The sequence below is a fragment of the Phallusia mammillata genome, chromosome 7, assembly GCF_965637545.1.
Source record: "Phallusia mammillata chromosome 7, kaPhaMamm4.hap1.1, whole genome shotgun sequence".
Lineage (NCBI taxonomy): Eukaryota > Metazoa > Chordata > Ascidiacea > Phlebobranchia > Ascidiidae > Phallusia > Phallusia mammillata.
This window is the reverse complement of record NC_137258.1, coordinates 13,974,887-13,988,275: the sequence shown is the minus strand read 5'-3', so window position 1 is coordinate 13,988,275 and position 13,389 is coordinate 13,974,887. Positions and strand designations below refer to the sequence as shown.

The 13,389-nt window shown below is 36.3% G+C and overlaps 1 protein-coding gene and 1 long non-coding RNA gene across 2 annotated transcripts; one reads left to right on the top strand and one right to left on the bottom strand.

Moving 5' to 3' along the window:
• Positions 1-6,075: 6,075 nt before the first annotated feature.
• LOC145238356 (uncharacterized) lies at positions 6,076-6,787 on the bottom strand. The gene is made up of 2 exons (XR_013862107.1): positions 6,564-6,787; positions 6,076-6,405 (listed from the first exon to the last, which is right to left on the bottom strand). It is a non-coding gene; the product is annotated as an uncharacterized LOC145238356 (long non-coding RNA).
• A 498-nt stretch (positions 6,788-7,285) lies between these two features.
• LOC145239023 (uncharacterized) lies at positions 7,286-7,828 on the top strand. Its single transcript, XM_080102315.1, has one exon. It carries the CDS (start codon positions 7,286-7,288, stop codon positions 7,826-7,828), a length of 543 nt encoding a protein of 180 aa, XP_079958441.1.
• Positions 7,829-13,389: the final 5,561 nt, after the last annotated feature.

Genomic DNA, 13,389 nt, shown 5'->3' with positions numbered 1-13,389 from the left:
AGTTTCAAATCGTGTATTGTTGACGCCTAAACTGAGCTCACCTTGGACCAAGTTTAGGCCGTTGCAGTGCAAACGGATATTAAACACTGCTTAGAAATGTTGCGTTTCAACCGACGTCTGTTCGATCAATGGCGTCACTACAAGCGCGTTTGCGCTTGGCTGAAAACGTTTTAAAACCGACGTAACTTGAACAAAGATGCGATTTTGACGTTATACAAAGATAAAGGCCGGGGGTGTGCGGCACCCTCACACCCCCGTACTCTGCGCCAGTGTATTGAGTACTTTTTGCAGAAATTGGTACAGCTCTCTGCGACCCCTCAAGTTTGTTAAGCGACCCCTTCCGGGGTCGCGACCCCCAGTTTGGGAAGCCCTGCTTTAGAACAGGGCTTCCCAAACTTTTTTGATCGCGACCCCTTTTAATCTCTTTAAATTTTTCGCGACCCTTCACGGATAATATGATAAACAGTGCGAAAAAAAAACGTTTGTTGTATTTATTGAAACGCCGAATTCGAGCGAAAACTAAAACCAACCTACCGGTACTCGGAGTCTACTACTTTACACGTTCAAACACCGATAACTTTTACGTGCTTTAGCCTTAGTTTCTGACAGATTGTTTTGCAAATAGGCACTTGTCACAATTTCTTCGTGTGGTTTGAACGTTTCTGTGCGTCGAGAACATACGCACGTTCGTAAAGGACGATTTACCGAGTTGGCAAGTTTTACAACGATTTAGGTTTTAAGTAATTTGTTAGGGCGGAAAATAAAGTAAAAGCAATTCAAGTTTCAAATCGTGTATTGTTGACGCCTAAACTGAGCTCACCTTGGACCAAGTTTAGGCCGTTGCAGTGCAAACGGATATTAAACACTGCTTAGAAATGTTGCGTTTCAACCGACGTCTGTTCGATCAATGGCGTCACTACAAGCGCGTTTGCGCTTGGCTGAAAACGTTTTAAAACCGACGTAACTTGAACAAAGATGCGATTTTGACGTTATACAAAGATAAAGGCCGGGGGTGTGCGGCACCCTCACACCCCCGTACTCTGCGCCAGTGTATTGAGTACTTTTTGCAGAAATTGGTACAGCTCTCTGCGACCCCTCAAGTTTGTTAAGCGACCCCTTCCGGGGTCGCGACCCCCAGTTTGGGAAGCCCTGCTTTAGAACAAGGGTGTCCAACTCGTACACACCGCCGTGCCAATTTTGGCTTTAAAATATACTCGCGTATCAACGTTTGGTACTTTTTCCAAACCATGTCTTAAACGTCTTAACGGTACGGGCTCAATCCGAATATTTGGCCAATATGTAGAACCCTATTAAATGATTAGAAAAAAATTATGTCGTCAAATGCGAGTAAACTTGTTTATGGTACTCCAGAAACCTTTTATTCTGTTTATGCAACACAAAATACAAATGGTTTGCAACGGGGCATAAGTTTTGTCAAAAAACGAACAATTTCACGAACAAATTAGTGGGTTGTGTAATTTTACTACTAATAATCTTTACTGAAGTTAGAATAAAGGCCATGAAAAATCAATAGAAACAAATTTAATTGCGTGACAAATCCTTATGTTTACCATGTAAATGTGCAAAACTTGTGTGCCATTTTCAAATGCTCTGCGTGCCACGTGTTGGACACCCCTGCTTTAGAAGAATTTTAAATTTATTGTGTACATGACAAAAATTGTATGGCCCTCGCTTGATGTTCGAAATTGGTTATATGACCCACCAACGAAAAATGTTGCATATCCCTGCATGGGCGTCCGCAGCGGGGTGCAAGAGGGGGTGCGTGCCCATAAAATCATTTTTAAGGAAATGCACATGAAACCACTTTTAAGCGGTCATGCCTGGCATTCGCTGATGATGTGTGCCTCTCATTTTCCAAGTTTTGATCACATTGAAACGGTATTTTGCTTGTGTTTACTACTTACATGGTATAGGTTAGTTGACCTGAGAAAATCTTTTGCATTTACGTTAAGTCGTTTGTGATCTAAAGCCTGTTAGAACTAGTTAATAATTACAACGATAAACACCAAATGCACATGGTAAGAACGACATTTTATTGATTTAAAAAGATAAAGTCACTCAGTTACCCAAGCATAATACGAGGATTGCGCTTCTCATGCAAAATGACTCTAATTGACCACCAAATAAATCATTGTGTGGCCACAAAAACCTGATGATATGAACAAAGTATACAGTATTGTGCTTATTAGTAATTAGTATCATAGTAAACATAATAAATTAGGTAAAACAAAGCACTTTACCAACAGTTCGACATTGGTTCACACAGTTATATAAAGGCAGAAATAAATGTGAATGAGACATGGTAAGTTGATATACCACAATAATTTGGTTCAAGAAATGAAAATCTGCTTATATACAAGGGATCTAGCCTGTAGATAGAAGATTTAATCAAATGATTATACATGACAGTAATCCTTTTACCTACATCTTTAAAATTACACAAATATTTTTTGTCATCAGGCATATAGACTGAAAAACAGTAAGGTGAAACAGCTGTGCATAGGTGCCATTACAATGCTTTGCTACATTCAAACTAACATATATAAACCAGCTGTCATGGTTTAAGCTACATCAATAAATAATGAGGTTATTACAACATGCCATCAAACAGAATGCTTAAATTAAAAACAGATTTTTAATTCATCATCTCATAGATCACTTTTGCCAATAATTCAACATTAGAGAACAAAGCTTTTTTGCGTTTATCCAAGATCCAAGACATAAAGACCATAAACAGCATGAAGGTTAAATGGCATTAACATTAATGAAGGTTTTCAAATAGGTATTAAGTGTAACTTGTGTACAGGTGGAAAGAATGGCCAAACAACAACATTACTTTAAGAAAAGTAACATGCTGTTTGCATTAATGGTTTTGTGGACACTTTTAGAACCTTCAGTGAGCTCATATAAGCAAATTTCTTTCACAAACAATGACTTGACAGGGGATCTTTTTTTACAAATAGTCTACTGGATGACAATCTCAGTCAACCCTCTGCATGTTCCTGTTGATTCTTTTTGTGCTTGTTAGCCTTCTTGGAGGTATTGTCCTAAAGTGACCCTAAATGCTTCCCCAATTCCCACCGTCGACAGTCACTTTGCATTGCTTCACTGTTTTGTCAGGTTCTAATCTTTGAGGTACAAAATTGGACAAGCTGTTGCAAATTTCACCATGTAGACTGATTTTCCATTTCACATACTATTGTTATTTCAATGTTTAATCTTAATAACCTGCGATTATTTCCACAGAAAAATATTCATTTACCAAAAATTTACACTAAACCCACTGTGATCTAATATTTATACACAAAATGGGAAGGTTGCAGTACATATATTTGGAAAATTTGCTTTCCTGCCCTTAACAAACGGCATGGCTTTCCTGATATGACTGCATTTAAAGGGACTAGTTTAGTTGAATCTGATTCTTTAAGTCTAAAATATATTTCTTGCATTAATTAGTTTTCTATTTCTTGCATTAGGCATGACATTGCTGTTTGTATAGCTTCATAAACTGAAACACAGTAGTTACATGAAGTCCAATGCATGTGGTGCCAGAATACTAAATGTCAGAAAGTTACATTAGGCAATTAAATAAATAAATGATTTTTGCTTGTTTATCTGTCATGTAGACAATTTTGTAGATAATTCTTGTTTAGTTAGGATACTTAAATATCAATGACTGATTCATTTGAAAGCCTAACCATCCAACAGTTTCTTCAATATATTGGCAAACATAACTGGCCACCGAATAAATTTTTCACTAATTTAAGCAGCAAGTTTCTGTGCACATTTCGCTCATCTTATCATAGAACTGGTAAATGTATTGTGACTTTCCATTGGTTTGCACTTTCCTATTTCCAGTAGCCAAAAATAAGTTTACTTTTGATAAAGACTTTAAACAGTGTAACTTTGATAAATCGAACTGATTAAATCATTTTTTAACATTTTTTTATTATCTAAAACAGTCGGGGTCATTTATATCTATTACATTTTATCATCACAATAGTTTTCTCAAAGACTATTTTCTCAAATTTGCCAGCAAACGATGCAGAAAAACATTTTTCGTCAAACTAGTGCCAATAAAACTGCTTTTCAGCAAAGAATACGCGTTGCCCAGCAACCAATGACGTCATTTTTACGTAACATTTAATTTTATTGTTAGCAAGACAATTTACAAAAAAAATAGGTGGTCGTTAAAACAAGTTATTGAAAAACACACCAAAATCCATATCTTTTGCGTTAAAAGTAGCCCCGTTTCACAATCCTTGAATTCGCGTGCAACAACTTGTGTTTGATACACAATAATCTTCGCCGCAAACTGAATACAAAATGGTCCTCTATCGCCACCGCAGTGGAATTTTTTAAATAATTATTTTAAAGCCCTGCAATAATTATAAAAAAAGCAATTAGGGAGACATAGTCATTTTTGATCCACGTTCAAACATTATTTTGCTTTTATTTATGTTGAAACATTTTTGTCGAAACGATTTTTCCTTAAAACAAATTTAAAATTCGGAAACGTTTTTTCAAAAAAAATAAAAAATTCGAAACATTTTTTTTGCTGAGTCAGCAAAATTAGGCGCTCACCGTGTAGTAGGGTCCGCGGTCCTTTAGGGGTCCGTGAGGCAATTTTGGGGGGACCGCGAAGCGGTTGAAGTAATTCTATAATCTTATTTGGCGTCAGTTTGTGCCACTAAATAAGTTTAAATCAAAGTGGAATTGAGAATCGACTGTCTCCATTGCTAAACAATTGCCTTTATTGAATGACAACTATCAAAAAATGCAATTGTTCGCGCACAATCGTAATGTTTTTGTCCTGTTTGTGATGTCACAAGCTGTCTTTGGATGATTGTTATGCGCAATTTTGCATAACTAGCTAAAATCCTGCAATCAACTTTCGTTTGTGTGAAATACACATTTAGGCTTAAGGACCGCGAGCCCCCGAAATAATGGCGAAGGGATCGTTTTGAAAAAAATATGAAAAAGTTTGGGAACCACTGGTTTATAGTAACATAAACAAAGTTACGCTTTCCACGTCTGTGGAGGTATTTTTGTTTGCTAGTTTTGAAAAATATCGATCTTTCATTAAACAGTATATGTTGGCGAAAAAGTTAATTTGTGCGAATAAAATGTAAAACAATGTGTTGTGTGCAAGTGCAATGCAATACTTTGAAAATATAGTGTAGGTGTTATTTTAGATAACTTTGTTGTATAGCAACTTAAATTAAGCGTTTAGTGTCGCATTAAAACGGATAAGAGAACATGTGTTGCCGTTTGTCTTCAGTGCAATCAAAACTATTTTACAGCTTCAAACTCTTAGGTGGTAGCCTAACGCTTAACTTTTTCACTATGTTTGCATTTGTGTAAACAAGTTGCAGCGTATGGCGCGACCGTAACAAACGGTTACATCAATTGATTGGTGGACTTAAATCCGTTATCGCTTGTTATGTGGAAGAAACACATCTCCACAGGCAAATACACTTAAACACATCACAAGTAGGCTAAGTTCGCTATCAATAATTTCTACTATTTGAACAACGGATATTTTGAATTTAGCTGGTTACCCAGATATAATATATTATAACAGCACATAACTTAAGTGTATTAGAACAGCATATAAGTGTTGGACAAATTTAGTTTCAGTGTATATAATTGTCTGTATTTAATGGCACGATACATCATCAATCATTTCATATTTTGACCTATTATGGTCATTTTTCGAGCGAAAAAAATACCCAAACAGGCCTTTCCCTTTTTTTTAAATTGTCTTGTGCCTATTTTACAATTTTCTCATCTTACAATAACTTACATGTAATAGCTATTTGAATTGTGTTTCTTTCATAACGCTTACGCATTATTCCTACTATCATCCAGTTAACCGACCAAAATATCTGGATATCTGATAGCAAAAAATGTACTCGGTTAACCGTTAATCGGATAACTCAACCCTAGTGTAACGTCCCGTGAACGCGCCCCGGTTACAGCGCGGAACGTCACACGAGGGGGGATTGAAACGCATTCCTAAAGGTCTCCAACAAGCAGTCCACACAGATAGGGTGTTTTGTAGATCTTATATTCAAACACTTTCAATGAAGAATGAAGAGGACGGTGGGAGGCGGTAGAAACGATCGGAAACGGTTTCTACAAAGACATGGCATTAGCACTGCGCTTTAAATGTAGGAATGTAACTTTAAGCTCACCAACTGTTATGGGAACCGGAAGACAACAAATAACACGGGTGATCCCAGAAATCACTGTCACACACCTAAATACACAATAAAACATGAGACCACAATATGCCATTATGACGTCATACACAATGCTTACCAAGCTATGTAGAGCAACAGTGTAGAAAGTCACGCTTCACGTGAATATCGTACAAGAACACTGCGTAAACAAATACAACTTAAATAAACCCAACTACACGTACAGTACGACCATTAAAAAAGGGGAATGACATTTTAGGTCAAGTTCACAGCGGTTAGCAGTCATTATGGTAATTCACAAGATTGAGTCATTAAACACATATATACAAAGTGACTCACCAATAATCGTCAACAAACAGCTTTTCTACAACAACCGACGCAGCACCGTGCTCCACGGAAGTCAGCAACGAAAAGAACTAAACCACGTTGCGTTATAACACAAAACTGGCAGTCGATTGTTACGTCACACAACGCACTAGGTTACAACACAAGTTGTAGTGAAGAAAAGCGGGAATCAATAGAAATCGGCAATTACTGGCAAATAAGATGTAACATACCCCCCCCCCCCCGCAATGTACGAATCCAAGGAGTACATTTACAACACAACACAGAAACATCGGCAGTAATTGCGAACACAATAAACACACAACTAATCACGCATCGCGGCATAGCAAGCACAATTTTGCAATTGGGCGTCTCAAGGCACCAGTGTGAGTCTTCTATTTGAATAAGGTGAATAAGGTGTAAATACAAGTACATGAATAATACATTTGTAATAAAGTGAATAACATTTGTAAATCTGCACAATGTCACCAACAACACCGAAGAAAAATGCAAGCTCTAGTAATGTGTCAGCTAAAATGGATGCAATTCTTTGCCAAATCAACCAGAATAAAGAAGAAATGGCCATTAAATTGAACTCTGTTTTGGCTGAGCTGCAGACCATTAAAAAAAGTCAAACATTTTTATCAAATAAATACGATTTTATTGAAAAAAAACTACTTGGCACTGAACAAGAATTAAAAACAATTAAAAAGGAAAACTTACAATTGAAAGAAGAAATGAAACAACTGAAAGAAGATGTGGAGGCATGCAAAAATGAAGCAAATACTTTGGAGCAATACAGCAGACGCGAATGTCTGGAAATAAAAGGTATACCACAAACCACCAATGAATGTACTGATGAAATCGTTGTTGCAGTTGCTAAACAACTTGGTGTCACAATTAAAAAAGAAAACATAAGCATCTCCCACAGACTTGGTTCATTGCAAAATCAACAACACAGCAAGCAGTACACACCAATAATCGTGAAGTTTACAAGCAGAAAAGTTAGAGATGAAATTTATAATAATCGGTCCAAATTGTTCAAAACAAGGGTCTCCGAGGAAAATTCACACCAGTCACCAATATATATTAATGAAAGTCTTACAAGAGCAAACAAAAAAATGTTTTATCAATGTCTACAATTCAAACGACAAAATAACTACAAGTTCATTTGGACAAGAAACGGCACCATTCTGTTAAAGAAGGACGAAACATCTTCCACAATTGCTATCCACAATGAAGGAGATATGAAGAAAAACAGCATTCCCATATCATCATAACTGTTGTAGCACTTCAACTGGCAATCCGATCTGTATGTATTCTTTTTTGTTTTTTAAACCTCACATTATCTTGATTTGTATGCACCTGTTAAAAGATCCGGTATTATCATTTCATCATTTGCACAATGCATCACACAGTAATTTCGAGCAAGATACCCCAATAAAACGATGACCAATGTCAAAGAATCAAAGTATTTTGACATTAAAGAGTTTAAAACATTGATACACAACACTACCATAAATGACTTAACATTACTTCAGTTCAATGTTAGAAGTCTTGCACACAATTTACACACTTTGGAAGAATTTTTACATACAATTGATTTTGAGCCTCACATAATTGCAATTACAGAAACAAAGTTACATGCAAACAGTACAAGCAACATTTCCTTAAGTGGGTATACCTTTTTACATGCTGATTCACCGACAAATGCAGGAGGTGTTGGAATGTACATCCAAAATTCTTTGCAACACCAGGTTACAACTCAATACAATTTTCAAATGGCAAAATGTGAAAACCTTTGGATTGAGTTAAAGCTACACAACAACAAAAATGTGGTCGTTGGTGTAATCTACAGACACCCTGGTCCTGACATCACATTTTTTTCTACACACTTCGAACAGTGTTTGTTTGACCTAAATAAAAGAAATGTTACATATTACATTCTTGGAGATTTCAACATAAACAGCCTGACTTCAACATCCACAATAATACAGTACAAATCAATGACAACAAGTTTAAATGCAAATATGCTAATTACAATTCCATCACACACTGCACCATCAAATTCAATGTCAGCTATCGATCACATATACACAAATAATACAAATGATACAATTATACCAGGCCTCATAACTTTTGATATTTCTGACCACCTGCCATCATTTGCTATTGTTGAAAAGACTAGCCCAATGCAATTACAGCAAATAAAACCAAAAAGAGACTACAGGCATCTTAACATTGATAATTACTTATATGATGTGTATAGTATTACAGAGACTATTGAAACAAATCAATCTATACACAAAAAATTCGAAAATTTCATAACTACATTCCAGCATGTAATTAACCATCATGCTCCCATTACTACTTTTGTTGGAAGATCTAAAAAGCAAAAAAAACCATGGTTTACCAAAGGAATTCTAATATCCATCAAAAAGAAAAACAAACTGTACAAACAATGTGTTGCTATTGGTAAAATAAGTGACAAATACAAACAATATGCAAAAAGGCTAAAAAAAGCCATCAGGGCAGCAAAACAAAATTATTACAAAAACTTATTTGACAAAAACTCAAATAACACGAAAAAGACTTGGCAACTTATCAACAAAATTATTTCGCACAGACACCCGCCACACCCCCAGACATCTCAAATAATCCACCAAAATAGAACACTCACCAACCCAAAGCAAATTGCCAACATTTTTAACCTACATTTTTCAAGTATAGGTAAAAACATGGCTTCAAAAATTGCACCCACAACAGTTCAACCGAAATCATATCTTCGCAGTCATATTTCAAACTCATTTCAGTTTCACGACATATACACAGCAGAAGTGTACAATATCATTCATAATCTCGATGAAAAAAAATCCACAGGGCCATATGATATTCCAATCCGTCTAATCAAGCTTGCAGCTCCTGCTCTTTCACCAATTCTGTGCACACTTTTTAATGATGCAGTTCAGTGTGGCTCATTTCCAAATTCCTTAAAAATCGCCAAAGTCATTCCACTTTTCAAAGCGGGTTGTGCCAAACAATTGGGAAATTATCGACCAATCTCCTTACTTCCTATCTTCTCTAAAATATTTGAAAAACTCATATACAAGCGAATGGTAACCTTCTTGGAAAAATATCATGCATTAACAAAATATCAAAATGGATTTAGACCTTTACATTCCACAAATTTAACAATTGCTGAAATTCATGACAACGTAGTTACTGCAATGGACAAAAAACTTCACACCTGTGCTATATTTCTAGACCTAGCTAAAGCATTCGACACAGTCAATCATGAAGTATTACTTCAGAAGCTTGAACATTATGGCTTTCGTGGACACATCAACAACTTTCTTAGAAGTTATTTGAATCGAAGACAACAAAGCACTTCTTTTTTGGGACAACAATCATCTTTTTGCTACATGACATGTGGCGTACCGCAAGGCTCAGTCCTCGGCCCTCTGCTTTTCTTAATTTACATTAATGACCTTCCTACTGCATCCAACTTTGAGACCCGTTTGTTTGCCGATGACACCTGTCTCTGGATGTCCAGTCACAATATTTCAGCATTGCAGATGTCCGTCAATAAGGAGCTAACAAAAGTTGACAAATGGATGAGAGCAAATCAACTGTCCCTCAATTACACCAAAACCAAATATATGATGTTGTCTCCACAATCTGCTTCCTTGAATCTGCACATCACCGTAAATGGTAAGGAATTGGAAAAAGCAAGGTCACTAAAATATCTGGGTGTGATTCTTGATGACAAAATGTCTTGGGCTCAACATATCCACTTTGTTAAAAATAAAATTGCTTCAGTTGCAGGAGTTTTCTCCAAACTCAGACATTATGTGCAGTTATCGACGCTCCGATGTCTTTACTTCTCCTTGGTTCATCCACACCTTCTTTATGGATTACTGTCTTGGGGTTTTGCCAACAAAAAAAACATACATCCACTTTCAATCATGCAAAATAGAATTTTAAAAATCATAACCAAAAGCCCTCTTCGGACCTCAACCAACAGGTTATACAAAAAAACTAACATTCTAAAATTACAAGATATGCACAACATGGAATTGGCAAAATTTGCTTTTCAGTTTATAAACAAAAGACTCCCTTCGACTTTTGACAACTTTTTCAATTTCACATCAGCAATACATCAACATGCAACAAGAGGAGCTACTACACAAAAAATTTTTGTTCCACAAGTTTCATCAAGTCGGGCCCAAAATACAATAAAATACAAGTGCACCGCAGTTTGGAATACACTACCGGATAAACTAACCACCAAAAAAACAGGCTTAAAAGCTTTCATGAGTAGCAGCAAATCTTTCATACTGGCAACATACATATGAGCGACTATCATTCCACAAAATCCCTAGGTTTTCTGTGCACATGGAATGTACCACACGTGGTGCAGTATTTACATTCCACGGGGTGTTATGGTCTTTATTACTTGTGCAACGCAAATACCGTTCACTAATTACCCCCGCCAGACAAGCGTGAAATTACTGCCCGAAGAAATGCGAACACATTTTTACAGCCGTATTTTCACAAAGATTCATGTTATTTATTTGATGCATTTTCAAGAAAAACACTTATAACGCAGTGCTTGTTTTGTTTTTCTCTTCTTGTGTTTCTTTTTACAACCATTCACCAAAAACAAATAGATAGGGTCAGCTTTTCAAAATAGCCAATTGTGGCTCCAGCTGCACCCTTTTGTTTCAATCCCTATTTTACATGTTTACATTTATGTCATCTGTCTCATTCATATTTTGGCGTTGAAACAAATAAAACAGTGATTGATTGATTGATTGATTGATTGATTGATTGAGTCTTGCGATCAGGAAGCACATCGGTCACGCGACCCAGAAGCCATTTGCTCCTGGGCTGATTATCATCCGCTACAAGCACAACGTCACCGACTGCGAAATTAGAATGTCCATTTGCCCACTTCGATCTGGGCATTAACGTCGGCAAGTACTGAAAAATCAGTTATAATAAGCCACGGCTCAACCTGAGCCAAATAAGGATGTCAAAGTAAGCCAAAATGTTTATCTCTAAATGAGCCATAACTTATTGTTAAGATCAAGCCATATTGTCAATTTCCAGATACTGACTCATTTTTGAGCCAAAAAAGAAAAAAAAATGAGTCAGTACAGTTAAAGGTTGGTCGTTTTGGCTCAATTGTGAGCCATTATTTTTTGCAGTATTCTTGTAATTCTGTAATGAGTTTGAGACATCTTTTGTTGCTAACAACCTTTGGATTACACAAAAAACCAGTTCAAATACTGTGTTATTTTCTTGTAACCAAGTGTTAAATTTGTGCATTTAGTGTTTAAATAACATATGGGCCCAAGTCAGTTCATTTGTTGACCTCTCCAATCTGTCCTAAAATTTTTTTGGGCAAGTACAGAACAATATTGCCTCTGCACCTCCTTCCAAAAAGCACTCTTTTAAGGTGGTGCAAAATACATGTATCAAATCCTGAGGTTCTGTAAACTGTAAAAGATATTTTAAATGTGTAAACAAAAGCTTTTGTGGTTAATAGTTGGAAATAACAAAATGAAATACCATCATTCTATATTGCACTGTAGTGTAGTATGCTTGTGTATACATGCTTGTCTCCCATATAAAGTCTCACTATAATATCCTTGTCAAAAACTAGTTTTGTTTATATAGGTGTCAAAACTAGACTGATGGTTGCCTTGAACTTGTAGTCATTAAAAAAATTCAAGCCTGAAAAAACTTTTTGTTCACTACCAACTTACCCTGTGATTGGTCAAAGGCAAAGCGTTCTCTGATTGGTTTGGACTGACGATGTGGCGGTTAAGAGGAGACCTCTGATTGGCTAAAAAGGCCCCATATGCGAAATAGATTACATTTTGGAAATATGCTTCGGGTTCGGCTCAGGTTTTGTTAAATCTATGTTCGTGGGTTCGGGTTTTGTTTGGTTCAAATCTCTTTTCGTTTAATTTTCATTCTACCCATCATCTTCATGACCTTATCAAACTCTCAAAGAATTTTGACTGTACACAGTTCGCGGGTTCTAGTTCAGTTCAGGCCATTGGATGAGTAACAATGTAGTGATTTTAATACTTCGGTTAGAAAGAAATTGTAATAGTTTAAGTTTTTACATTTACTGAAATTACGAAAGTGTAATTAACATTTTGCGGACGCATTTTTGTCAAACTGTTTTAGTTTTTCCCCAGAACTAAGGGTGGAGTTTACGCGGCACTAAGTAGTAACATTGTTGTTGAACTTGTTGCCATTCATTTAGGTAATAACTAATTCTTAACTTGCCGTGATTATTTTAGAAACACGGTTTTTCAACACAAAGGTGGATCCAAATTTTCATGCGCGCCGGCAATTTCATGTGTAGGCTATACTGTTATAGCATTATAAATGCACATTTTTGTGACTAAAAGAGTTTTAAATATCCGGTGGTTGTGAAGCCTTGCACACACAGTTGTCAAAATTGTCTTTATTGACTAGATTCTGTTTATAGCAGCGGTTCCCAAACTGGGGTCCGCGGTCCTTTAGGGGTCCGTGAGGCAATTTTGGGGGGACCGCGAAGCGGTTGAAGTAATTCTATAATCTTATTTGGCGTCAGTTTGTGCCACTAAATAAGTTTAAATCAAAGTGGAATTGAGAATCGACTGTCTCCATTGCTAAACAATTGCCTTTATTGAATGACAACTATCAAAAAATGCAATTGTTCGCGCACAATCGTAATGTTTTTGTCCTGTTTGTGATGTCACAAGCTGTCTTTGGATGATTGTTATGCGCAATTTTGCATAACTAGCTAAAATCCTGCAATCAACTTTCGTTTGTGTGAAAT

Excerpts from the sequence above, each read along its gene's own strand:
- LOC145239023 (XM_080102315.1), top strand. The coding sequence starts at position 7,286 with ATGAAACAACTGAAAGAAGATGTGGAGGCATGCAAAAATGAAGCAAAT.